The 26363-nt window shown below is 48.7% G+C and overlaps 1 protein-coding gene across 6 annotated transcripts in view; it reads right to left on the reverse strand.

Moving 5' to 3' along the window:
- Nlrc5 (NLR family CARD domain containing 5) overlaps positions 1-26363 on the reverse strand; it is an 85179-nt gene that overhangs the window by 11590 nt on the left and 47226 nt on the right. For all 6 annotated transcript variants that reach the window (XM_052167149.1, XM_052167145.1, XM_052167148.1 and 3 more), the window contains 19 exons: positions 25758-25850; positions 25284-25367; positions 24608-24697; positions 23805-23849; positions 23043-23126; positions 21659-21742; positions 17511-17594; positions 15100-15189; positions 14948-15010; positions 13508-13591; positions 10315-10398; positions 9466-9555; positions 9134-9199; positions 8089-8172; positions 7917-8000; positions 3894-3980; positions 3328-3408; positions 2286-2369; positions 1969-2064 (listed from right to left, as the gene is read on the reverse strand). In XM_052167149.1, the coding sequence (XP_052023109.1) occupies positions 1969-2064; positions 2286-2369; positions 3328-3408; positions 3894-3980; positions 7917-8000; positions 8089-8172; positions 9134-9199; positions 9466-9555; positions 10315-10398; positions 13508-13591; positions 14948-15010; positions 15100-15189; positions 17511-17594; positions 21659-21742; positions 23043-23126; positions 23805-23849; positions 24608-24697; positions 25284-25367; positions 25758-25850 (1557 nt within the window). The remainder of the gene's footprint in view (positions 1-1968; positions 2065-2285; positions 2370-3327; positions 3409-3893; positions 3981-7916; positions 8001-8088; positions 8173-9133; positions 9200-9465; positions 9556-10314; positions 10399-13507; positions 13592-14947; positions 15011-15099; positions 15190-17510; positions 17595-21658; positions 21743-23042; positions 23127-23804; positions 23850-24607; positions 24698-25283; positions 25368-25757; positions 25851-26363) is intronic.

The following is a 26363-nucleotide window of genomic DNA, read 5'->3' on the forward strand; positions in this document are numbered from 1 at the left end:
CCCAACCCAAGCAAACAAAAGCTCTATTTAGCAGTCTTTGCTCTGGTGATATCTAACAATGGATGCCAAAATTAGTGGATGAAAGTCTGAAGAACTGGATATTGATAGTTGGAAGCAATCTCTCTATAAGACGAGTGTCAGTCCCAAAAAGAATAATGTTGCAAGTGAAGGATCTTGGCAGACATTACCTTTACCAGGTGATGTAGCATCTGCAGCAAAGGGACACAAGCATTGAGTGTCTTTGACAGAAGATAAAGAGAATACACAATGGCCTGGGTGATATTCCTGTTACAAATGCAGGCTTTGAAGCTAGGCAGATGCAAGCTTAAGGCGAGTCCTGCCTGTAGATCCCAGAGAGTGTCTTGACACAGGAAGTTGGAAGGAGCTCCAGGTCAAACAAGCTACTGAGAGACACTTGACATTGAATGCACGTTTTCATCCCGCACTGGGTCCAGAACACACAGGGGAAAACCGCAAGAGCAGCAGTAAACACTACTAATGGGACAATGAGAATCGGAGTGAAAGCTTTAACTGTACGTAGTGTTTAGGGCTGGGTGTGTCTCCGTTGGTACAGTGCTTGCCTGGCTTGTACAAAGCCCTGAATGCAATCCCTGGAGGCTCTGTGCCTGTCATTCAGACACTCAGGAGGCAGAATGAGACAGTCAGGAGTTCAGGGACATCTCTAGCTCTACATAGTTAGAGGGCAAGCTTGGCTACTGAGACCCTGTCTCAAAACAGCAGCAGTAACAACAACAACAACAACAACAACAACAACAACAACAACAACAACAACACAATGTAAGGTGCTGTTGTATGAACCTGGCAACCTGATTTGGAAGGAGAGAAGAAACTACCAACATTTACCTCTGACCCTGTAAATACCAATTTCTCCTTCCCCTCCCATCTTCTCTCTCTCTCTAATTTTTTTTTTAAAGAAAGAAAATAGTAACTGGTATTCAGTGTTTAAATTCCTGAAGTTCATACTTTCTTTAGATTATGGCAAATAACACCCTCGTTCTTGAGAGATTCACTGAACCATCTCTAATGGGAGATGAGGATAAAAGGAAAAGTAGGAGTGAGGGTGGGGAGGAGGGGGAGGGAGAAGTGAATACTATTAAAATACCAACAGAGATATTTGGGGTAAATTCCCAATCCTACAAAAGTTTTTTGTTTGTTTTGTCTTGGGGTGTGTGTGTGTGTGTGTGTGTGTGTGTGTGTGTGTGTGTGTTTGTGTGTGTTTCTGGGACAAGATTTCCATGCTGGTTTCCAACTTCTCATGTAGCTGGGCTAGCTAGCCTTGAACTCCAGATCCTCCTGTCTCAGCCTTCTAAGTGCTTAGCAACTTTTTATTTGCAATTATTCCAGAAGAAAACAAAACAGAACAGAGTGTAGAGAAAGGAAATTTTTAGTTGTGTGGCTGTGTTCCTAAGGCCACATTTAGGACCCCTGTATCACTAGCGTCATCTTTAGGAACCTAGATCCTGAGCACAGCTGTGGGACCAGCATCCTCTGGGCCCGGAGTTAGGGAACAGGTGGAACAGGCAGGCCAGGGACCTAGGTGGTTTGAATAGGAATGGCCCCATAGACTCACTCATTTGTCTGTGAATGCTTGGCCCATAGAGAGTCACAGTATTAGGAAGTGTGGCCTTGTTAGAGTAGGTGTGGCCTTGTTGGAGAAAGTGTGTTACTATGGGAGTAGACTCCTGAGGTCTCCGATGTTCACGCTATGCCCAGAGTGGCACACTCCTTCTGCTGCTGTAGGACTCTCCTCTCCTTCTCCAGCACCGTGTCTGCCTGCTTACTCCCATGTTCCTTGCCATGACTATAAAGGACCAAACCTCTGAACCTGTAAGCCAGCCCCAATTAAATGTTGTCCTTTGTAAGAGCTGCCGAGGTCATGGCGTCTCTCCACAGCAATGGAGACCCTAACTAAGACTGGAGCCTCAGTGAAAGTGCAAGTCCTCATACCGGAAGCTCTTCAGCTCACAGCTTGATAGCAGGACCTTCTGCAGCAGCCTGGATCTGGTGCCATTGTCGTCGTCACTGAAGCTAACCTGACACAAGCTGAAAAGGGCCAAGAATATTCTAAACAACTGGATATTGGATACACCTTGGGGGGGTCACCATGAGAGAAGTCCCTCTAAGAGCTTCCCTGGGTATCCCTGAGTCTCCAGCCCTTGGCCCAAGTATGAGTCCCACACCCCAGGGAAGTAAGAATGTGACCCAGAGAAGACACTAGGGTAGCCAGTGAACTTGAAACCGCCATTGGCATTGGCAGTGCCAACCTCAGCTGCTGCAGTCTGGCACATGTCTCCACCAACTGTCTCATAAGATGGCTGTGGTCGGTCCCCAGGTCACAGTGAGCCAACCTGGAAGCGGAGAGGGTAGCTGTAGTGCCTGGTCCATGATGGAAGTCCTGCCCCTACTTCTATGCTGATGGCATAGGAAACACATGTTGGTTAAAGAAGGTCTGACTTTACTACCCAGTTACAAGATCCACTGGGAAGAATGGTCCAGGTGGGCAGCTGCCACACCCAGGGAGATCACTGGCTATATGAGGATGCTCATGCAGACAAGGAGGTAAGCTGGGGCTCAGAACCAGGCATGCTCGGTTCCCTAGAATGTATGCATGCCAGGCTGCATCTGCTCAAAAGAGGTGACATTTCAATGTCCAAAACTATGACATTTGAGATGAAGTGTCCTAAATCCAAGCATCTATGAGAGTGGGATAGAAAAAAGCAGGGTGCCTCGGCCAAGCCTTGGCTGTCAGGGGTCCCAGTTGAAGTGGGGCATTTACACTGAGGCTTGAAGTTTGAAAAAAGTATAACCCAGACAAGAGAGGAAGAAACCAGGCAAGGAGAAGAGATTCTTGCTAGAAAGAGGAGCCCGTGCAAAGAGTCTGAGGTCAGAGAGGGCAAGGTGATGTTTGAAGAATTGAAAGTTGGTCTGGAGAGATGCCTCAGTGGTTAAGAGTACTGGTTGCTCTTCCAGAGGTCCTGAGTTCAGTTCCCAGCAATCACATGGTAGCCTCACAACCACCAGTGATGGGATTTGATGCCCTCTTCTGGTTGGTCTATCTGAAGGCAGCTAGTATATTCATATACATAAAATAAATTAATAACTCTTTAAAAAAAAAGTTGTTGGGGACAAGTGGAGCTATTGAGTTGGAGTGGGGGATGGAGAGAGAAGGAGAGGACCTCCCAGGATGTGGAAAGACCAAACAACAAAAGATGCTGAGCACAAAAGATGCTGAACAGGTGCCTGAGAAATACTGGTCCAGGCAGTGCCACCGGCCGCTCCCTTGCGGCTCCTGATGCTGGGTCCCACCTCAGAGCCATGGCCGCAGAATTGTCTTCTTGGTGAGGGAATTCCAGCCGGAGCCACAGCTTCCTTTGGGTCTCAGAGACGCTGAGGGAAGAAGAGATGGGTGACAGCTTGCCTTGGCCTGCATCTGCCTCTCTGACCTGGATCAAGGCACTATGGATCCTCTAACTTCAAACAAGGGCAATGACACTTCAAAAATGGGAGGTGACAAGAGCCAGACATCGCCAGGGTGAGATCTGTTATCATATATTATCCAACCAAAACCTTGTTCCCAACTACCCCCGCCATTGTAATCTGTAGGGCATGTTAACTATATCAAAGGGCCGCTTCTAGATAATCAGCACGGACTCTCATCATGCCTGTCTGGACCTTGAACCCAAAGTTACTTTTCCTTTGAAATTGTGGCCTGTCTACTGCACAAGACTCTGCAAATGTGTCTCTCTGGACATGCTCAGCAGTCTCTGACAGCTGGGTATGTTAATCCACAGGACAAGACATCAGTGCCTAGGGGTGTGAGGGCAAGGGATGGTTGCCATGGTGAATTTCTGGAGGCTCTTCCCTGGACTCACCTTAACTCAGTGAGACATCCTGAGGCCTGGGCACAGACTTCCATTAGAGCTGCTAAGCTGACAGAGCCCACCCAGGACTCTTCCAACCTATCATGGAAGGGACACAGACAAAGGCCCCCGGGTGAGCATCAACTTATTATATCTAGGGGAGGAGTGGTGACAGAGGATCCTGGAGGGGTGTGTGTGTGTGTGTGTTTGCACACACATGTGTGCACACATGTATTCCTATGTTGTGAGCATGTCACAGTACATATGAAGGAGCCTGGAGTTCCTTGTCTTCTACATTGTTTGACATGGGCACACACACACAAACACACACAATTAAACCAGCTTTACAGTTCTGGAGTTCTGAACTCAGGCTATCATGCTTGCAAACCACTGAGCCATCTCCCCAGTCTAAGAACATGTTTTGAAATAATACTTTTCAGATCTAATACAAGTAATTATGTGGTAAAGATTAGAAAACCTAAACCATAGCCCCAATGTTATATTTTTAAAAGAAAAATAAAGCCGGGCGGTAGTGGTGCACGCCTGTAATCCCAGCACTTTGGGAGGCAGAGGCAGGCGGATTTCTGAGTTCAAAGCCAGCCTGGTCTACAGAGTGAGTTCCAGGACAGCCAGGGCTATACAGAGAAACCCTGTCTCGAAAAAAACAAAATCCAAAAAACAAAAAACAAAAAAAAAACAAAAAAAAAAAACAAACAAACAAAAAAAAAAAAAAAAGAGGACGAGGTAGAGTCAGATACAAGGACATGTGTGGGCTATTATTGGTGTGGGTTAGATGGCTGAATTTTCATATGCGACTTTATTTTGATTTTGGTTTTCTTTTTTTTTCTTTTTAAAGTAAAGCCTTTTTTAAAAAAAGATTTTATTTATTTTATATTTATGAGTATACTGTAGCTGTCTTCAGACACACCAGAAGAGGGAATCAGATCCCATTACAGATGGTTATGAGCCACCATGTGGTCATTGGGATTTGAACTCAGGACCTCCGGAAGAGCAGTCAGTGCTCTCTGAGCCATCTCTCCGGCCCTTGGTTTTCTTTTTTAATGATTTATTTATTCTTGTTTTGTGTGCATTGGTATTTTGCTTACACAAATGTCTGTGAGAGAGTGTCATGCCACCAGGAACTGCTCTCCTGTGGGTTGTGAGCTCTCCTGTGGGTGCTGGGAATTGAACCCAGTGCTCTTAATCACTGAGCCATCTCTCCAGCCTTGGATTTTGGTTTTCTACATTTTGTAAACTTTATGTTGTTTGTTTTTCTTTATGTGGCCCTGGCTGTCCTGTCACTCTGTAGTTCAGGCTAGTCTAGAAAGAGATCTGCCTGCCTCTGCCTCCTGCTGGGATTAAAGGCATGAGCCTCTATCTCCTGACTCACCTTCTAAACTTTGTAAAAAATACACAAATGAATTTAGTTATTTAATAACATTCCTGCTTTACCATTCAGTTATATTATTATTTTTTTAAACACTGTTTTCCTTAGTGTTAGTCTGGATTTTCTGCCAACTTTTAAAATGTTACTTTTAGGTGTGGAACGTTTTATTTTAAGGTGTTATTTGGGCAATCTAGGGAAGAATTGAATGCAGGGACAGGAAGTCCTATTTGCACATCAACATTCACAGCACATGGCTGGGAGGTAAAGGCATCCCAAGCCCATGAGCAGATGGATGAGTAAACTGTGGGCTACCCACATGCAGGTCTGCCAGTCAGCCTAAGTGGAAAGTTCTCATGGCTGCAACAGCGTGGGGGAACCTTGAAGGCAAGCCATGTGAATGACCACAGTCACAAAAGGTTGAGGACAGCGTGATTCCACTGCAGGAAGTAACAGAAGGAGTCCGGTTCACAGACAGTTCATGCCCCAAGCCGGGGTCAGCGGAACATGAGGAGCTGTTCATTGGAGACAGAACTTCAGTTTTGCAAGATAAAGATTGGTTACATATCAGGTTGAAAGTCTTTAATATTGTTGAGCTGTATAGTTAACTGTGTTATGATGGTTAAATTTTTTGTTATTTCACTATCTATCTATCTATCTATCTATCTATCTATCTATCTATCTATCTATCATCTATCTATCTATACAGGGTCTCATGTAGATCAGGCTGGCTTCAAACATTTCAGGTGGTCAAGGCTGTTCTTGATCTCTCTTGCTCCTCTGTTTCCTGAGTGTAAGAACTTCAGGTTCATGATAGTACTTGTGGCTGATTGTACTATAATTTTAAGATAAGTTATTTTTGCCAGGCAGAGAAGTCAAACATCTTTAATCCCAGCACTTGAGAGGTAGAAGCAGGTGGATCTCTGAGTCCAAAGGCAGCCTGGTCTACAAAGTGAGTTCCAGGATAGCCAGCCAAGGCTATATGGAGAAACCCTGTCTTTAAAAATCAATCAAACAAAAATGTTATTTCTTAAATCTTAAAGAATGAGAATAATCATCTCTTGCGCCCTTCTTTGGGCTATTGTCAGTGATGCGCAGTGGTGCCCATGAGGCCAGATTTTGGGGTACAAAGTTGTTAGCTCATCTGATGGAGCCTTTTGATCAAGTTTAGAAAGGTTGGTGGCTAGCTCCAGGGCACATAAGGAAGGGAAGAGGCACAGCCCTGGCTGTGATGAGAATTCCCAGAAGCCTGTGTGTGGACCGGAACCCCACAGCCAACTGTTACACTTAAGTACCATGTGAGAATCTCATACCGAACCAGATAACGCCTGGCCCTAAGGGCTGCCGCAGTCTCCTCGGGTGTCCTGACTGAACTATAATCTGTATTTCTTTATTTGTAAATGTGTGGTTATGTTCCTATGTTGTGGTGACTTAAATAAGAAGTGTTTTACATAGGCTCAGGCCTTTGAACATTTGGCCCCCAGCTGTCACTGTTTGGGAAGGTTTAGGAGATATGGCCTTATTGGAGGATGTCACTGGAAGTGGACCTTGAGAATTCATGGCCTCACCCCACTTCCAAGTCTCTTCCTCTGCTTTGTGATCCTTATGTCTTAGCTTCCCGGAGTGGCCATGTCTGCTGCTTGCTGCCCCATGTCCCCACTGTGAAGGACTTTTATTCCTCTGGAACTGTTAAGCCAAATAAACTCTCTCTTAAGTTGCCTTTGGTTATGTTGGTTTATCACTGTCACAAAAAAGTAGCTAATACCCCAGTATGTGCCTGTGTGTGTGTGTGTGATTGTGTGTGCACATGTGCATATCTGCACACAGAGGTCAGAGGGCAACCTCAGATGCTCTTCCTTAGGACCATCCATCTTGTTTGCAAAGACAGGGTCTCACTGGCCTGGAGGTTGTTAAGTAGGCTGGGCTGGTGGGCCAGGGAGCCCCAGGGACCCCCCATCTCTATCTCTTTAACGTTGGCGTTATACCCCCCTCTTTTCTTTCGTTGGGTTTCAGTTCTAGGGCTGGAACTTAGGTCCTTGTGAGGCGAGGCAAGCGTTTCACTGTGAGCAGCCTCCCAGCCCTTTTAATGAGATTCACAGTACGATGTTCAGAAGTGGTATTTTTATGAGGTCTTCTGTATTTTACTTTAAAGTACTTTAGCCAAACAAATGTGGAATAAATATGGGAGAAAAATGAGCAATTATTGAACGCAGGAAATGGAACACGCATTTTAAAAGATTATTCTCTCTCCTTTTTAGAATGTTCTTTTTCAGAATGCTTTTATATTATGGTGAGCATGTAAGCTATTTTTAACGTTATTTTTATCTTTCATTAGGTATCCTTCAGAACTTTCTTTGATTATTTTGAATTAATTTTAATTATTATTTCTTGTGTGGTGTTAGGGATCAAACCCAGAGCTTCATAAATGGTAGGCATGTACTCTACTAATTGAGCTACACACAAAGTATAGTCTGGTTTTTTTTTTAAACCCCAAAGCACAGCCTCCCTCTCCTCATGGACAGTTTTCTTGTGCCTGGGATGGCTCTTGGGCAGAGAACTGGGCTCCTGAATACAGAAAATGGCCAGGCAGTGACTGAGAGGGCCCAATCTTCTTCAACTACCCCACTCCCCTCCCAGAAGCAGGCAGTTACCTGAGGCCCAGTAACCCTGCTGGCCGATTCACCAGGTTCAGGAGCGCAGTCAGCTGTGGCAGGTCCAAGTGACACCTGGTCAGCCTGGGGACAGAGATCAGTTATTGGTATGGTTCAGGTAAGCAGGATGCCCCACCTATCATTATCCTAATGAGTTGAGCCTGTCACTCACCAGAGCTCTGTCAGCTGTTGGGCCTGGCTCAGGCTGGAAGCCAATCTGGATACTTGTTCAGGGCTGAAGCTGCATTCACATAGCCTAAGGGCGGGAGACAAGGCCTGAGGAGGTTTGGGCTGCTGGCCTCTCCTCTCAGTCTCCCAGAGGACATAGGCTTAGGTTGGGGCCTGACAGGTATTAGCTCATCTTAAAAACTGTGAGTCTGTCATTCATGGGGCATGGCTCCACCGGCACAGTGCCAGCCTCCAGGGACATGGTACCTGTCTGTTGCATGTTTCATTTAGTCCTTATGACATACTACAAGCAGCCACTGGGTTATCTCTGGGGAGGAAAAGCTGGCGTTGGCAGAGTCAGCCTGACTCAATGACTAATGGGGATTAGTCAGGTTCTTTGTGTGGAGGGCGAGCCTGGGCATCAGCTGGGCATTGGCTGTGGCCCTGTGCTCCTCAGCCTACAGGTAAGCTAGGTCATTATCCCTGAAAAGGGACTACAGAACCCCAAAGAGGTTCACTCTAGTGTCAGGGCTACTGGCACCTCACAGGCCTCCAGAAGGGGCCGCCATGTAAGCTGGCCTTAAAGGGTTGGGAGAATCTTCTCTGAGAAAGAGCAAGAGAAGAGGATACCAGGCTCAGGGTTCATTGTCAGCAGCAGCAGGAAGGGTGTGCTGGTGAATGGAGAGCAAAGACTATAAGGCTGTGTGTGTGTGTGTGTGTGTGTGTACTATACACATATGTGTATTGTGTATGGGAGTGTATAAGCAGGGAGCATATATTTTGTTTGTATAGTCTGTGATATGTGGGAGAGTATGTGTAGGGTACGTACGTTTTGTGTGTCTAGTACATGTGTTTGCTGGACGTATTGTATAATATGATGTAATGTAGTTTGTGTGGTTTGGGGAATAGAATGAGATATCAATGCTCAACTGGAGACCAAACCTGTGTTGTATGTCAGAAGCAGGCCATCTGAGGAGAGACCCAGTGAAGAAGCCATGGGTTCCTCACAGATCAGAATCCCTGCCCTTTTCCTGCTCACCCGGGATTACCTCAGTGTTGTCCCAGCTCCTTCCTCTTCAGAGAAGCGTATCCGGAAGATCTGCTCAGATCCCAGACTGTGAGAACAAAAGGGGCAGGGAGGCATCAAACTAGCACTCTGGGCACCCAGGGCACTGGGGCCAGGGCCATGCAGAAGAGACCAGACTGAGATCACAGAGAGCAAGGCAGGTCTTTGCCACCCTCATTCTGTGAGGAAGAGGTTCTGTATACCTGGCCCTCTCCACCCTGGTGGCACCCCATCAAGGATTAGACTCAAAACCACACAATAGAAAGCTGGAATGGGGTCGTATAACCCACCACCAGTCAGTGGTCAGCAGCCTACCTTACAGAGGCCTCTTGGATATGAGGGTAGGAAGGCAGAGTTTCCAGCAGGTAGAGGATCCCTTCTTGAGAGATATTGTTGTGACTGAGGCTGGGGAAGAAGCGAGGCTGGGCTCAGCAGAGTTCCTTGCCTCCCCCTCCCATTTCAATGTCTAAGCACCCATTCTCTAGATTTTGACATTGAAGCTGAGAGAGAGAGAGAGAGAGAGAGAGAGAGAGAGAGAGAGAGAGAGAGAGAGAGAGAGAGAGAGAGAGAGAGAGGATACTATGCTATATCCAGGGAAGACAAATGGCCGAGTCCTTTAGTGCTGTCCTCACTGAGCCTGCAGTTCCTGTGGCTGGGATGGGACACTGAGGAACCTGATTAAGCAACTCCAGCCCTAGCTAGGTCAGGAACTCCCAGAGTACCAAGTTCAGTTGTCTAGCAACAGACTGTGTGAGGAGATGCAGTGAGAGCAGATGTCTTCCTGAGAATACTCCCTTGTTAAAGATCCTTTCCAGACTTGTGCCCCATTGATGGAGTTAGAGGAGTGGGTCTCAGGAGTGGGTCAACTAGGAGCTGCTGAAGCCCTGTATCACTTGGTAGCGATGGGATATTGCTCCCAGTCTCCAGCTAGCTTGGTGAGGGGAAATGGTGGAGGGGCAGGTCTACTCTACCACAAGTCCTAACTGGACTGTCTGACATAAGGTCTACCCCAGGTGGGGAAGAAGCAGGAGGTTGCCAGGTAAAACCCACCCTTTCCCACCTGAGAACTGGCTCTTGTCCTCAGGTTCCCTTGAGATCTAAAGAGACCCACTTATGCTTTTGTTGAAGGGGAGAGCCATGGCTGTCTTGGGAATGCTTACTTACTCCAGCCATCCAGAGATGGGCAGCGGTGGCAGGCACTCCAGAAGGTACCTGAGCCCACTGTCATCCAGCAGGTTGGCTGTGAGGCTGTAAGAAGTAAGACACAGTGTTGGTGGACTGAGCTATAGCTCTGTCTGCTCCTGGAGGTCCCCGTGGACACTAAATCGACTGTCACTGCTGCTTGTCATCACCATGGTCTCCACAGCATCTCACCACCAGAAGCATCCTCATTATTCTGAGTGACCACGCCCACCACCAGAAGCATCCTCATCATTCTGAGTGACCACGCCCACCACCAGAAGCATCCTCATCATTCTGAGTGACCGCGCCCACCACCAGAAGCATCCTCATCATTCTGAGTGACCACGCCCACCACCACACCACCATTGTTTCACTACTACAAGCATCACCAACAGCTCTGTAGACCCCACTGGTACTCACACCAGCATCGCAGTAAACCAGTGTTTACTGTGTCCTCATCACCCCCCTCCACTATCTGTGACTCTGGCAGGACTCAGGTTCCTCTAGCAGGCTTTTAGGAGTTAGAGAAAAAACTAATGAGCTCTCCCCTGCCCATGGCTGAATGCAGGTAGAATCCACAATGATCCGGGAAAGGGACAAATGTTTGGAGGATACAATTACCTAACAGATTTCCTCCTGTGATTTAGGAATCTGACGTTAGAAACTGTACCTGAATTGCACTCCTACTTTTGCTCCTGATAGCATCCCTGCTCAGCCACAACTTCAGAAACATAACCACTGTGTCCCGATTTCCCGTCTACATTTCTGACATTTAAAAAAGATTTTTATGTTATGTGTATGGGTGTTTGCTTACATCTGTGTATGTCTACTACTTGTGTGCCCAGTGTGCCCAGATTCCCTCAAGTGGAGCTCCAGCTGATTGGTGGCTGCTACACGGATGCTGGAATCAGAATCTGCTGTTCTCTGCAAGAGCAGTACGTGCCCTTAACCCACTGAGCCATCTCCCAGGCCTATGCCTCTGACGCTTGTTTCTTTGGAATTTTCTAGGGAATGTTGTTTTGAAAATTGCCTTGTAGAGGCTAGAGAGATGGTTCGGCAGTTAAAAGTGCTTGTTGCTTTTGCAGCACACACAATTATGGGCAGCTCAACCACCCATAACTCCAGCTCCAGGAGATACAACATCTTCCTTCTAGCTTCTGTGGGTATCCATGTGTGTGAGGTGCACATGTATGCACGTGCATACACACATACATGTATCAACACATACACACATATGCACATATAGGGGAGGAAAATTGGTGATTTTTTTTTTTAAAAAAGAAGTCCTTGTTTCACAAAGTCAGTTAATGTGATGATGTGCATTTGATTTCCGTGGTACTGGAGTTTGAATCTCAGACTCTGTATATACTAGAGCATACTGTGCCCTACGACTGAACTACATCTCAAGTTCTCAAATGACCTTTATAACAAGACAAATTTCCCTCTACCACAACACATTCATCTTTCTTTCTTTTTTTTTTTTTTTTTTTTTTTTTTTTTTTTTTTTTTTTTTGGTTTTCCAAGACAGGGTTTCTCTGTGTATCCCTGGCTGTTCTGGAACTCACTTTGTAGACTAGGCTAGCCTCGAACTCAGAAATCTGCCTGCCTCTGCCTCCCCACATTCATCTTTCTTTCTTTCTTTCCTTTTTTTTTTTTTTCTTTTTGGATTTGGTTTTTTTCAAGACAGGGTTTCTCTGTATAGCCCTGGCTGTCCTGGAACTCACTCTGTAGACCAGGCTGGCTTTGAACTCAGAAATCCGCCTGCCTCTGCCTCCCAGAGTGCTGGGATTACAGGCGTGCGCCACCACCACCGCCTGGCTCACATTCATCTTTCTTAAAGCACATGGTTCATATCAGCCTCATCTCCTCCTGGCAACATCCTCACTAAATTTGTTTTAGTTGAGATAGAGTCTCACTACGTGATACCTTGAATTTGCTATGGAACCCAAGCTAGCTTGGAACTTGAAATCCTCCTGCCTCAGCTCCAAAGTACTGAGATTATAGATCTGGCTTCAACAGAAATTGCAATTATGTAGTATTTATTTATTTATTTATTTATTTATTTATTTATTTATTTATAACTTTTTTATTTCCCAATGGTTCTGGGTTGGGGTTACATCAATTGTAAGTGCTGGGGTAGCTGTGCGATGCTAACCTTGTGTGTTTCGCATCTGTCAGTCATGATACCTAGGCTTCTGAGAAGTAGCAAAAGCACCTCAGAGAGGGTGCCAGGAGCCCCTCTCGGCATGGGGGATCTCCACAGATATTCACCGCTATCACTTTTCCTGCTGAGGGATGGGGGCTGTCTGATTTGGGCCCTCAACAGAAACCATAGGCATGTTACTTCACAAGTCCCCGCCCTGGCTGGCTTCAAGTTCTTCTTCAGCTTAGCCATTTGGTCCTCTCATTAGCCACCTTGCCCTCCAAGATCTGCCTGCAGAGCTTGGATGCACTGGGCAAACACATAACTGAGGTCCACACTACAGGATGTGATATTTAATCTCCATTGGCAACCTGGTTGCATTTGGAATCATCTCAGGGTCACAGACATACCTGGGTATGTCTGTAATGGTGTTTCCAGAGAGGTTTAGTGGAGGAGAGAAGTTGCCTCATGCCTCTATGAGGATACCATTGTGCCTTCTCCACAATAGTGGATTATAGCTCTCTCAAACCATGAGCTGAGGCTGGGTGGAAAAGTGCCCACTTGTAATCCTAGCACCTTGGAGGTGGTGGCAAATGGATCCAAACTTACCTTCATCCTTGACTACACAGCATGTGTGAGCCTCATTAGTGTCTATCTTAAAAACCAAACCAATCAACTACCCAACCCAAGCACCCATGAGCCAAAATAAACCCTGCTTCCTTAAGTTGCCTCGGTTAGGTGCTTAGTCACACAGTGATGAGAGAAGAAATGAATTTGGCTGTGGAGGGAGTAGGGTAGGAGAGAAGACACACGGGGAGACTCGGAGATGAAACCCAGAGTCCCACCTGTCCCCGACAACTGATCCTGAGCTGAAGTGGGGGACATGAGAGTGCCTGCTCATAAGGACACTCATGCTCTTGTACCTGTGCTGCCCTATCCAGGTGTATTCCACTTCCCTCTCTCCTCCCCTCCCCTCCCTTCTCCCCTCCCCTCCCCCTCCCCTCCTGTCTCCCCTCCCCCTTCCCAACTTACTCAAGCTGGCTGAGGGTTGTGCACTTGCTCAGTGCACAACACAGTGTTTCCATATGCTCCTGGCTGAGGCTGCACTCTGGGAACCTGCATGGTCCGGTTGGGGACAAGAAAGAGAGGAAGCATTCAGATCCTCTACTACTTCTACTCCAGCTTTTCCTGGGTGTGGCCACTGAGCTCCAGGGGATGTTTGAAAACACAGGACATCCATAGCTCCTGATCCCTGCAGGCCCCTTTGGTGCCTATGTGTTCCCTTTAGGAAGGGGGAGTCTTTGTGTGGTCACTAGTCACATCAAAATCACTTGGGAACTTGGAATGTGAATCTTGGGTCTCTCACCAAAGCTACAGATCAGAAACTCCAGAAGATCAAGGCTAGGAGGTTGCAACACAAGTTGAAGACCTCTAGATAATTTTAGTCACTGGACTCCTGATCCCCAATTCAAAAAAAATGTGACATGCAAAGTGACAGTTGACCTGTCTGTTTTTAAGGCCTACAGTATAATTTCATAACTAGTTAAATGAAAGGGCCCTGTCTAGCCAGCAATCTTAATACCACCCCCCACCATAAAAAGGCCTGAGCCCTCTAACTTCCAAAATCCCTTAAGTCAGAGAACTAATAAAATTGCCAGTTGATATTTCAAAAACCATTATTACTCTCCTCAACTTTAAAAGATTCTTCTTTTTTTGAGACATTAACTCTCTATGTAGCTGGGGGCTGGCCTTGAACTCTTAAATCCTCCTGTCTCAGCCTCCTGAGTGCTAGGATTACAGACATGTGCTACCACACATGGCCTAACTATTTGTTATTTAACCCTTTGAAGAAAGAGTGTGTCTGCCTCTGGGCTTGAAGCAGCCAGCAGACCAAGCTCAGTGCTCAGTGCCCACTCTGTGATCACACTATGGTGTCCCGCAAGCCCTTTCACAGACTGTCATCTCACAGCAAAGAAGGTGATGACCCAAAGGGATGCATCAGAGAGCTAGTGCCTCTGCATCCAAAGGCTGCCCTCCTGCCTTCCCCTTGGGTCAGCAGGGCAGGGTCACTCATGTCTGTTCATGCCTGGTGCCTTACATACTGGTTTGTGAAGCTTTGCCAATATTCCGCTGTTCATAGCTCCCTACTCTGCCTGAGGAAGCCAACAGTCAAAGGGTAAGCGGCTTGCTCAAGGCCTCAGGCCCTGGTGGGCCTGGGTCTGGACAGCTGGATCGTGTGGGCAGGTTGTGAAGCCCTTTCTGTAGATCCAGCCCGGAATTCTAGTCTATTTGGACACAGACTTTCTGTTAGCCCCTGGGCCTGACCTAGCCCTCTCAGGGCCTTTGATTCTTCTTGTTGAAGGAACCAGCTTACATTAGGCAGCCGGCACCTACGCTCTGCTCTGACCCCAGGAGGCAGGTCTGCTTGTCCCTGTTCCCCTGTGGATGTCTAGGGTGGTTCAGGGGACTTACCCACAGCACACGCTCTCTTGTTCCTCGTTAGAGTTAAAGTGCAGAGCAGCATGGCATAGGGACCTGTCGTGACAGTAAGCACTCACTCACCATTGGCCATCGGTTCAGGGTGCCCCCAAGATGAGCCCTAGGGTTCCCAGCACGATGCCCACCTGAGATTGACCTTCTGAACCCGTGGGCACAGGTTGAAGACATCAGCCAGCAGAAAAGGGCTTCTTGAAGACAGGACTGTGTGGCTCAGCCTGAGAAGGAAAAGGGCCAAGCAGGGTCACTGGGCAAGAACCAGGTAGGCAGCAGGGGTGGGAAGGGGAGTATTTCTTGGCTGCCATCTCAGAGGCACAGAGGGGTCGGGGCGGGAGCAGGCTGACGGAGGTGGGGGGAGGGTCCGTTCCATAGCTATGAGACCTTGAGTGAGTCTTAGAGAACCGCCAAGTTTCGGGCTCCTTACAGGGCAAATGGGACTAAAGGCGGTATTCTTACTTCTGCACTAGGCACCCTGCCTGGCATGCTTATGATTGCTGCCATGGTTTGAGTTCTTTAAAAAGATTTGTTTGTATTTATATGTCTGTGTGAGTGTAGGTCCGCGTGAGTGTATGCTATCGATGTGTTTGGAGGCAGGGTACCCAGAAAATCCAGAGGAAGGCATCGGATCTCTGGAGCTGGAGTTATAGGTGTTTGTGAGCCATTTCATGTGGTGCTGGTAACCGAACCTGGGTCTTCTGCAAGAGCACGAAGCTCTCTTAGCCACTGAGCATCTCCAGCCCCTTATTTTTATTTCTTCTTTTCTGTGTGTGTGATAGTCTCGCTTGTGTGTGTGTGTGTGTGTGTGTGTGTGTGTTTGAGAGAGAGAGAGAGAGAGAGAGAGAGAGAGAGGGTAGTCTGATCACTCGTATTCTTACCACAGAGACCACGAGCAGCAGGCAGTGAGGGAAGAACAGAGGGACAGACATCCTAGCGACACCCCAACCGGGTAACCAGCTGCAAACTTCATCCTTGGAGACCTGGCTGTGGGTGCCTCGTGTCTGCAGCTCAGTTCCTCTCTCCCCATTGCTTCTCTTATCCCTCCATCTCCACTCAGGCAGCCACTCTTAGCATTTGAAAATTCATACTAGCCATGTATACCATCGTCCAAATTCCTGGGAGTGAAAACCCAAACCCTCTCTCTGGCCGCCAGGTCCTATGTGACCAGCCCTGACATCTCCCTCCATCTTGTCTCCTAGATCCTTCCTGCCAGCCACTGCCTCTGACCGTGTGTGTTTCAAGGCTGTCCCTATAACCCGTAGAGGCTGCAAACGCACTGTCTCCACTGCCTGGAGCGTAGTTCCCTGACCTTTACAGGCTTACAAAGGCAGACTCTCCCTGTGGTCCTTCTGGATCAGGAGGCTTTCCTCTGACCACGCCTATTGTCACCTGTGTGTCCCTGTTCCAGCTACTTAGCACTCTGGGAAAAGACACTTGTTATTGGTTACATTCGTGTATTGATTGTTTTGCTTAGGGTTTGTTGTTTTGTTTTGTTTTTGAGGCAGGACTTCACTCTGTAGCCCTGGCTAACCAGGAACTGGAGAGCCTCTTGCCTCAGCCTCCCTAGGGGCTTGGGTTGCACCTGACACCACCTGGCTGTATCATTCCACATCCTTGTGTTTTTTTGCTTGGCTCAAGGCAAACACAGAGAAGGCAAGGACCCGGTTGTTTGCTTTTCCGCTCCCATGTCTGCCGCACCCCGGACGGTGCCTGGTCAACAGCATGGAGGATGAGTGAAATGAAGTGGAGGCCAAGCAAGGGTCCAAACACAAAAGCGGAATCACAGCTGATGCTGGGTGACTTAGAGCTGTGATTTGGACGATTATCCCATCTCCGACCATTTCACATCTGCGGGCCCCCCTCCCCACCACCCGGAGGATCAGAAGAGAAGCACGTGCCCAGAGGCGACATAAGCAGCCTTGGACATGTCCAGAGCTCAGCCGAGGAGCTCTTGGTGCCGCTATTAATGCTATGATTTAATTTCCTGTTGTATTTTTCCCTCTCAGCTGTGGATGTTTCTTCCCAACCCCCTCTGCCAGAAGCATATTTAAAGTAAATCCTCTTTAAATTCTAACCAGTCTGCACTGAAATTAGAAAACAGAGTTTTAAATACTTTGACGGATGCTGCTTAAATTCCTCCCCTTTGACAGAGTTAGAGGGTGACCTTTAAAATCATGGCATGTGACATATACATGGCCTACATCTCCTTGGGCCCTTCGTAGGAGTAGGTGACCTTTCCGTAGGCAACAAAAGCATGTCCGACTATTGCCCACACTCCTCCCATCCTTCACGAGCTTCTGAGTACATGGCCTATTTGAGTCCCAACCCGGAGCAAGAGCTGATGTACAGACCCTGTCGTTAGAACACAAAACAGATCCAGAGGAGATAACGCATCAGGGTGAAGTTGGACGATCTGAGTCTCAGATGCATGAGAGGAACTGATGCAGTGGTAGAGAGAAGAAAGCAGACAAGAAGGATAGCCCTGTCACACAGCCTGGGGGATGGGGTCAGCTGGGCAGGAGGACTGGAAACCTGGACTTACTGCAGCAGGCTGAGCTGAGGCAGCTGGGGCAGGCACAGCAGCAGGGTCTTCAGGCTCTCGTCACTCAGCGACTTGCAGGACAATCTGTAAAGCAAAGGATTTGGTGAGGTGGGGGAACCTTCTAGAAAGTGGACAGCATGGCTTCACAACCAGAGCCTTCAGGAGATGAGATGAGATGTGTTGCCAACAGTACCCCCTGTGAAGACTGGGTCAAGCCAGATGCATCTTGGGAAACAATGGATGGAGCAAATGAAATTGTTGTATTCTGTGCTCCTTTAACAGGCTGCTGGACATTTTGGGTTTCCAAGGGACCATAGGACACTCTCTTCACAAGCTCCATGGGCTGGCAGAATTGTGAGTAGAGGGTCATCAACTACCTCCACCCCACAGTAATGAAGCAGATGGAGCCCGTGAGCCACCATCCCACTGGAGAGATGTACACTTCTGTGGCCCATCCAAACCAGTCACTGCATTGCAGGTGCAGACAATGTGACAGAACAGGAGACAGTCCCAACGCCTGCCCTTGGGCCACTATGTGTCCCAAATATCTAGAGAATCATATTCACCCTCCACTGAGGGTCTGGAGTCACTTCCTGTCCCCAGAACCCTTTGAGCTGGGGTTCCCTCCTGCCTTCACTCCCTCTGCCCACCCCTCTTCTTTCCCCTTACCCCTTTCCCTTTGTGCCCGAAGAATGCTGGCCTCAGTCCTGCTGTTCTCCTTGGTTGGCTGGGAGGAGCGGGTGGGATCACTAATGTGGCTAAGGGTTAGGGGGACTCCAACTAGCTCTTCCTGGCCCTGCCTGGCCAGGACTCAGGGCAGTGTCATAAGTGGGACCTTTCATTAAGAGTCTTTCCACAGTACCTTCCCATGTTCCCCACATCCCCAGCCCACAGTAACATGGCTACCGGGTCGACATAGATTTTTTTTTTTTTAAGCAATGGACAGATGACCCATCTTGACTTATTATAGGTCCCCAGTAGGTAGAGAGGGAAGTGGGTATGCAGCAGGAAACTGATCACCTTTTCTGACTTCCAAGCAAGTCCCAGGACACCCAATCAATGCTGAGGGAGGGACCCTGAGACCGCTTGCGCTCAACACCCCCCGCTCTGCCCGTCTTTCTTGTGGATCCTGGGCAGTGCGTGCAGCCCCAAACCCTGGGCAACCTACGGCCTCGTATTCAGTGGGTGCTTAATAGTAAACAATGCTGGAGTGTTTTGGGTAGCATGGCTGTGACAGTGCCAGAAGGCCTGGTGTAGCCTGTTTGCACATATCTAGAGGGGCTTGCAGGACCCTGCTGCAGATAGCCAAGGGGCAAAGGCCTGGAAATGCAAACACTCTGCAAAAACACTTCAGGCATGGTCACCGCATACCGAATGGTGCAATGGATGATTTTAGGACTTCATTGTTAATAGTTGAGGTTCGATGATATTTTTGTAGTTACATTAAGAACAACAACATAGGGGATGGTGGGGGCACGCCTTTAATTCCAGATCTTGAGAGGCAGAGGCAGTTGGATCTCTACGATTTTAAGGCCAGCCTAGTCTACAAAGTAAGTTCCGGGGCCAGCCAGAGCTACAAAAAACTTAGATAAATAAACATAAGAGTATTTAAAACTTTTCATACCAAAAATAGTTACAAATAAAATTATAAAGTATCTGGAAACAACTGTAAAATAATTATGTGTGCATGTGTTTATGCATGTGTACATACATGTATGTGCACACGACATTTTGTGTTTTCTTTTCAAGACAGAGTATGAATGTGTAATCCCTGGTCTGGAACCAGCTGTGTGGCCTACACGGGCCTTACACTCCTGATACCCCAGCCTCTGCCCTGAGTGCTGGGGCACAGGCAGCACGTTCCACGGTGCTCAGCTGTGAGCTGTGGTGTATGGGGAAAGCAGTGGGGTGTGAGCTATGATCTATCTCTGGCTGGGGAGAGGGGGGGCGTAAGGTCCTCTATCCAGAAGTCTCTAGAACAAGAAAGCTGTTTACATGACAAAGCAACCTCACAGTGAGAAAAGTGTGACAGACACAGCCTTGGGCAGGTAGTCAAAAGTCAAGGTGACAGCACGCAGCCCTAAAGTGATAGGAAGAGGCAGTTGGACTGGTGGATGCTTCCCCCCAAGTCCAGGCAGACCCTAGCTTAACCTGGAGACAAGACAGCAAACTCAGCCAGATGATGGCTTACGGAATATCTAGCTGGGGATCCGCAAAACCAAGGAGGGCTGGAAAAACAGAAAGAATGGGAAGCTCTTGGGGAAAGAGAGGCCGAGGTGCAAAGCTTGCATACAATGGGGATGCAAACTTCCACCCAGAACGCAGGGTTCCACCTCAGTGGAAAGGGTGGAAAGGCTGAACCAGCAGCCGTCCGCCACAGGTGGCTTCTCCGCTTTAATGCTGTAACAAAGACACTCTGTAGCAGATGCTGACTCTCTGTAACTTTTCTGAAACAGTGTCTAAACTTATTCCAAAGGAATTTGTTTAAAAAAATCAGTCGGGTGTGTGTGTGTGTGTGTGTGTGTGTGTGTGTGTGTGAGAGATGTGAGATGTTCCCTGGGATCTAAGAGTTGGAAGGTGAGAACTGATAACCATGAGTTCCACTGAGTCCTGAGAGTAAGCACCATGACACGCACACCCTCATAGTGTGACACACACACCCTCAAATGTATGCAAAATAAATAGAATACGCTTTTAAAAAAATGAACTGAGGACTGGTGAGATGGCTCAGAGGACAAAGACACTTGCTCGCTGCCAAGCCTGACAACTTGAATTCAGTCCTTGGGGAATGACTTGTGAAACTTTTCCTCTGAACTCCGAACATGCACGGCACATATGGGTACACACACTTCCTCCCGTCCCCAAACAATAAATAAATACATGTAACAAAATGCTTTTAATGATTTGGACTTACAGGACCTGACCCTGAGGGAAAGCCACACTGTCACTGAATAGTAATTAGATGCAGGGAGATCTCCCATGGCCAGATCCAATCCTGTCAAACAATGCGCACCCCTCCTTCTGGGTGTGTTTGGTATAGACAAGTGCATAGGAAACACACACTGGGGTCTACATGGATTAGCTTGTCCAACCACCTGGAATTAATTTGAAATGGAGCCAGCAGTCAGGACGTGAGATTGCTGCAACCTGGGAAAGCAGGTTCGATGCAGGTGAGACTATCAGCTGCACCTGGTCTAGGAATGCCTACATAGTCTGCACCTGTGTAGGACCGCAGACACAGTCTACACCTGTGTAGGACTACAGACACAGTCTACACCTGGTCTAGGACTGCAGCCTTAGGCAGAGCAGTACTAAACGGAAAATCCAAAATCCAAAGTCTGAAATAGTTTGAGCACTGATGTCACAGTGAAAGTGGAAAATTCCAGTCCTGACAGGTCCCAGCCTCAAGTGCAGGCCCATTATAGAAACGGGATATTGCTTTCAGAGGGTTTATACGGAAACTAATGAATGTTGTGCTTAGATCGGATTCCCCTTTCCAAGGTATCTCATTCTGCATATGCAAACATTCCAAAATCTGAAGAAAATTCAAAACTCTTCCAGCCCTGAGCATCTTGGATAAGAACAACACAATCAGAAAGTAAAAACAGACTATACGATAAGCAAGAAGCAGACAAGCCTGTGACAAATGACCCCATGATTCCATGGGAGGAAAGGTTTGTTTAGCGAGGGGGCTCCAGCCTGCAGTTTTAAAAAGGTTATTCTCATATAAGAATCTCAGCACTGACTCCCAAGGAAAGGCTCACTGTCTGTTCACAGAAGCAGAAACTGAAGTACAGGGACTTAGCCAGCTTCCGTGTCACTGAGACAACTCCTGATTATGGTCACCAGCCTGGTTGTTCTGACGTATGTGAGGTATTTCAGGGACGAGGGGTTCAAAGGTGATGAGTTTAGCCATGGAGGCAGGATGAGGGAGAGACTTGTGTGGGGCTCTGAGACATGTGGTCTAGTACTTGAGGCTCCTGTGAGGAGGCCTGACCCTCCAGTGACGGTCTAACTCCCAGAGCAGGGCTGATCTGTCAGGTGGAAGAAGGCCGGGAAAGATTTATCGCGTCTCCCCTATAAGCCCTCACCCAGTTTTCTGCACAGCCACACACACCGTGCACTCCGGGTTTTGTCTTACAACTTACTGGACTTCCAGAGGCCCTGGGCACTTCTCCAGAGTGGCACAGAGGTAGGCAAGGCTCAGGGGTTCCAGCTGACACTCCTGAAGGCTGAGAAGAGTAGAGAATGGGGAATCAGAGCGGACCCTGTTGTCCTAGGATATCCTTCTCCAACAGACGTCCTCCCGAGAACTGCAGGCCTCAGGCGCCTGTCCTATGCCCTGCAGAGCACACTCCCTTCCCAACTCTCCCGTGACCACCAGAATGAGATCTACATGAAAGCCGCCCTATGTGGTGAATCGTCTCCATCTGCTGCCTCTGCCTGAGCCCAGGCTCTATCCTCATTCATCTGCATCCCTTAGTACCTCTGACGTCCACTCTCGCTATCACACTCCTTCACCACCCTGAGTGTCGCATCCTTTTAATTTGTAAAATGTGTCTTGTCTGCATGTATACACGTGCCTGATGCCCATGGAAGAGGGTGGTAGATCCCCTGCTACTGGAGGTATGGATCTGTTTGTGACCTGCTATGTGAGTCCTGGGACCTGAACCCAGGTTCTCTGGAAGAGCAGCAAGTGTTCTTAACTGCTGGATCATGTCTCATCTTTCAACACTGAAAACCTAATGGGGCCTCTCCATTGTTTAAAATCCTCAGTGGTTCCTTAGTACTCTTTTTTTTTTTTAAACTATTTATTTTATGTTTGAGTACACTGTAGCTGTCTTCAGACACTCCAGGAGAGGGCGTCAGATCCCATTACAGATGTTTGTGAGCCACCATGTGGTTGCTGGGAATTGAACTCAGGACCTCAGAAAGAGCAGTCAGTGCTCTTAACCACTGAGCCATCTCTCCAGCTCCCTCCTTAGTACTCTTAAGCAAAATGCCTTGGCCAAGCTCCCCTGCCCTGCGCTCAGCTCCATTGCGATGCTTCCAAACACACCCTCCTCCTGGCCTTTTTGCTCCTGTTGCCTCTCCTGCCTGGGGCATGACAAGTTCTCTGTGACTAGCTGTTGCTGCCAATGACAGGAGGATGTCAGGCCCCAGAAAGGTCTTCTAGCCCCTTGTGGCCTAGTTGGGAGTCCCCTAACTCCCAGACCCGACTTTTCTGGGGTATGATGTGAGTGAACCTCTTTCTAGAAATGAAAGTCTCAAACGCGGACGGTGAGCCAGGGCAGGGGATAGCTGGGTTTCCAGTGTGTTTCAGAGATATGACAATCTTCTCTTCGGAGAATGTCAGGCCTTATCCCCTCTGAGGTGATCCCAAGGGCCCAGCAGCCCCCCCCCCCACCAGCGCTGATTCCTGCACCCTGGCTTCTTTCTTTTCTCATCTCTCAAACTCTCTTCCCTCTACCTTAATTTATAGCCCTGAGCCCTGGCTCTGCCCAATCTCTAAACAAAAGTGGGACACAGTACCAGAAGCTCCTGGAGGTGGGCCGCTGACTCAACTCCAGTAACTGGGCTCCAGCCAGGAATTCTGGTCCACCAGCTAGTGCATCCCTGGGAGGAGGAAAACACTACAAAATAAAGCCTGAGCCACACCCGTGAGACTCCCATGCTTCGGGACTTCCACACCAGGAAAGGATCTGGAGATTTGATTCCAGCCAGGCCCCTCATTCCTCAGGTGGAGGAACTGAGATTCACAAAAGGGAAGCTGAGGCAGGGAAAGTCGACAATTCACACCTGTCCAGGGCTGGCAGCCCCCAACCAGGTGAGCGGAGACAGAATGGAGTGTCTCCCCGTCCACCAACTTGACATAAACCATAATTCTGTCTCCCTGGTCCCGCAGAGATCCTAAATTGCGCAACCATGAGCACCTAGCCCCGGGCTAGCCTGGCTTCCGATTGCCTGCGTTGCCTCTTTCCTTAGCTGTGGTGACGTCACTACCCAGCAGGCCCCTCCTTAAATCCGGCTGTAAGGACAACCTCCAGGGTTCGAGGCCATGATGCCTGTTGCCACCAGGGGGCAGCAGGAAGCGCCCGTGAAGCGCTAAATTGGAGTTCGCCTGGTTTCGTAGGGGCTTACAGACTAGATAGCGAGGCTGCCCCCAGAGACCTCGCCAGACCTAGCGGTCATTTTGGGGCACCAGAATGTTTGTCAGGGTGGGGATTGTGCATCCACAGGAAGCAGAAAGCAGAGCTACAGGCTAGCTCGACCGCCCAGATCTCCTCTCCTCACCTGCTGGTCCCAGCTCCTCGAAGGAAGATGCAGTCACTCTCAAGGCTAAAAGCGGAGCGGAGGAAGTTGTTGAGAAGAGGTCAAGGGTCCCCTCCCCAGAAGGGCTTAGGGACCAGGAGATAGCCTGCCACCCAGGGAATATAGTAACAATGGATCAATCGACTAGCCACGGTTAGTCATGGTTGCGGGGCTCTTGGCCCATTACTTCAGCGCCCTCTCGTGGCGAACTAGGAGAGGAGACAGGCTTCGATGCTCTATCCAAATAAGGACAAGGATCCTATAAAGTTAAGGACCTGCATTGGCCACCTGCCACCACACCTCTATTCTTAGGATTCTCAGGGAAGGACAAGATAGGCAGAGTGTTTCTAAAACCACAGGCTTTCTGTATGGGGGAGATCCAGGGCTGTGGGATGGTTGGTGCCTTCCCTTCCGGCTTCATAAACTCTGGAGAGGCCAGTTAGGCCAGTCAGTCCCTGAGCCCCAAAGGCCACCAGCCAGCTCCTAGCTTGCTTAGGAGTATCTAAAGACAGCCTGGAGAGTAAGGGAGAGTGGAAAGACGTTTGTCTCAAGGAGAGTTTGAAGAAATTTGATTGTTCCTGGGACCATGGAGAGATAAATTTTTACTGATTCATTCATTCATTCATTCATTCATTCATTCCATGAACTCCGCTAGTGCACATGTTCACTGCATCTGGTATCATCTAAGGTATCACTGAGGATGACCCAAAGTGACCTGTAAAAGTGAAGCCTCAGCAGGAGCTTATGAGAGGAGGGAGAGGGTTGGAGACAAGGCAGCCACTCACCTGACATCTAAGTGGAACACCCACTGCAGGGAAGACATACACAGGACCAAGCTAAACACAGCATCCATGGACAAGCCATTCCTGCTGAGGCTGGGGATCACACAATGACAATGGTGAAGGACTCAGACATGTCCTATGATGTCAGAGCACAGGGCCAGGGATGGGAGTGTCTCTGACATCAGATGGCAGACCCCAGTGAAACCCCAGGTGACCATCATGAAGCCTCCCGACTTCACTGCACAGCTGTGCAGATGAGCTAGTCCGGTAGGAACTTGCTCAAGGTGACAGGCTGTGTTGGTGAAGAAGCCAAGACGGGAGCCCAGAGCGCCCTCAGAACTCTACTTCACCACCTGGTAAGGAAATGGTGGGACTCAGGGTAAGTTAAAAATGGGAGGGGACTCCTAAGTGGAAGCGGGAGGAAAGCAATCTCGTCTCCATGGAGACACAGAGGAACTGCTTGGGGAAGGCTTGAAGCAAAAGGGAGCCCTGAGTTCTTTGAAGTCAGTGTTAGTCAAGCTAGGGTGAGCCCTTGTGGGACATTAGCCTGCGCGTTGCTGTGGGAAGAGGGTTCATATGCACTTTCTGGTTACATCATTACTGTACCCAGAAGAGGACCCAAAGTAATCCCTCTCACTGGTGGGAACCCAGAGGCCTTGCAGGGTGGTTACTTGCTTACTTCAAGGACTTCAGGGGACCCAGTCCTGGGAGGAGCTGGGTTAGTAGGATCACTCCTTTGTCCCCCAAAGAGTTGTCTGATAGGCTGGAAAGAAAGAAGCAAAGGTTAGTGGACGGTGTAGGTTCTGCTTTGGTAGCAGCGTGGTCACCCGGTTCCTGGGACCAGGAACCCAGTCTAAGCAGTAGGTCACATCTCTGCACTTCACACACGGGTCGTATCAACCACTCTACCCCTCCCCCCCAGCATTCTTTTCAAGATTTCTGGGAGCCAGGGATGGCTACAAAGGGTACCAGTGTGGGATGTATATTTGGAAAGAAAGTCAAACCCCCCTCCCAGGTCTCTGCAGGGTCTCTGATGTCAACGGAAAAGAAAACCAGGGATCAGACTCTTCAAAAGAAAACAGGACACCCATATTCCATCACCAAGGAATCCTCTGCTGTGCCCACCGCTGCTGTTCTGGAATCAAATACTCACTCGAGATGATCCAGGTGGTGGGACTGGCAGCTGGCTCTCAGTGCTTCACAGAGCTTCTCTGTGTGCTTGGCCAGGAAGCCACAGTGTGTCAGCCTGTAAGGGGTAAGACTCACAGCTCTGCAGTGCCTGCCAGACACTGTACCCAGAGGAAAGCTGCCCCTAGCGGGCAGAAGGGTGGGATTGTGGTACACGGCATGGAGAATGGTGGAAAGACTGACACGCAGCATATCCCAGAGAACAGAGAGGCATAGGGCTGGGACGGGAGGGAGGGAGAGACAGAAATAAATGGAGATCGCGACAGAGACAGACAGGGAGAAACAGAGACAGAGGCAGATAGAGAGGGCAGCAGGGTAGAGATAGACATAGGTAGAGACAGAGAGTGACAGTGGCAGAGACAGACAGAGACAAAAAGCAAAGACAGAGGAGAGAGAAGACTGGGAGCCTTGGAGAAAGAAACAAACTCTGAATGAGATAGGCAGGCAGGCAGACAGACAGACAGGCAGGCAGGCAGGCAGGCAGACAGATGGGCAGGCAGGCAGACAGACAGACAGACAGGCAGGCAGGCAGGCAGGCAGTGTTGATGGGAAGATGCAGAACTGAGGGGAG

This window comes from Apodemus sylvaticus, chromosome 21 (genome assembly GCF_947179515.1).
Source record: "Apodemus sylvaticus chromosome 21, mApoSyl1.1, whole genome shotgun sequence".
Taxonomy (NCBI): Eukaryota; Metazoa; Chordata; class Mammalia; order Rodentia; family Muridae; genus Apodemus; species Apodemus sylvaticus.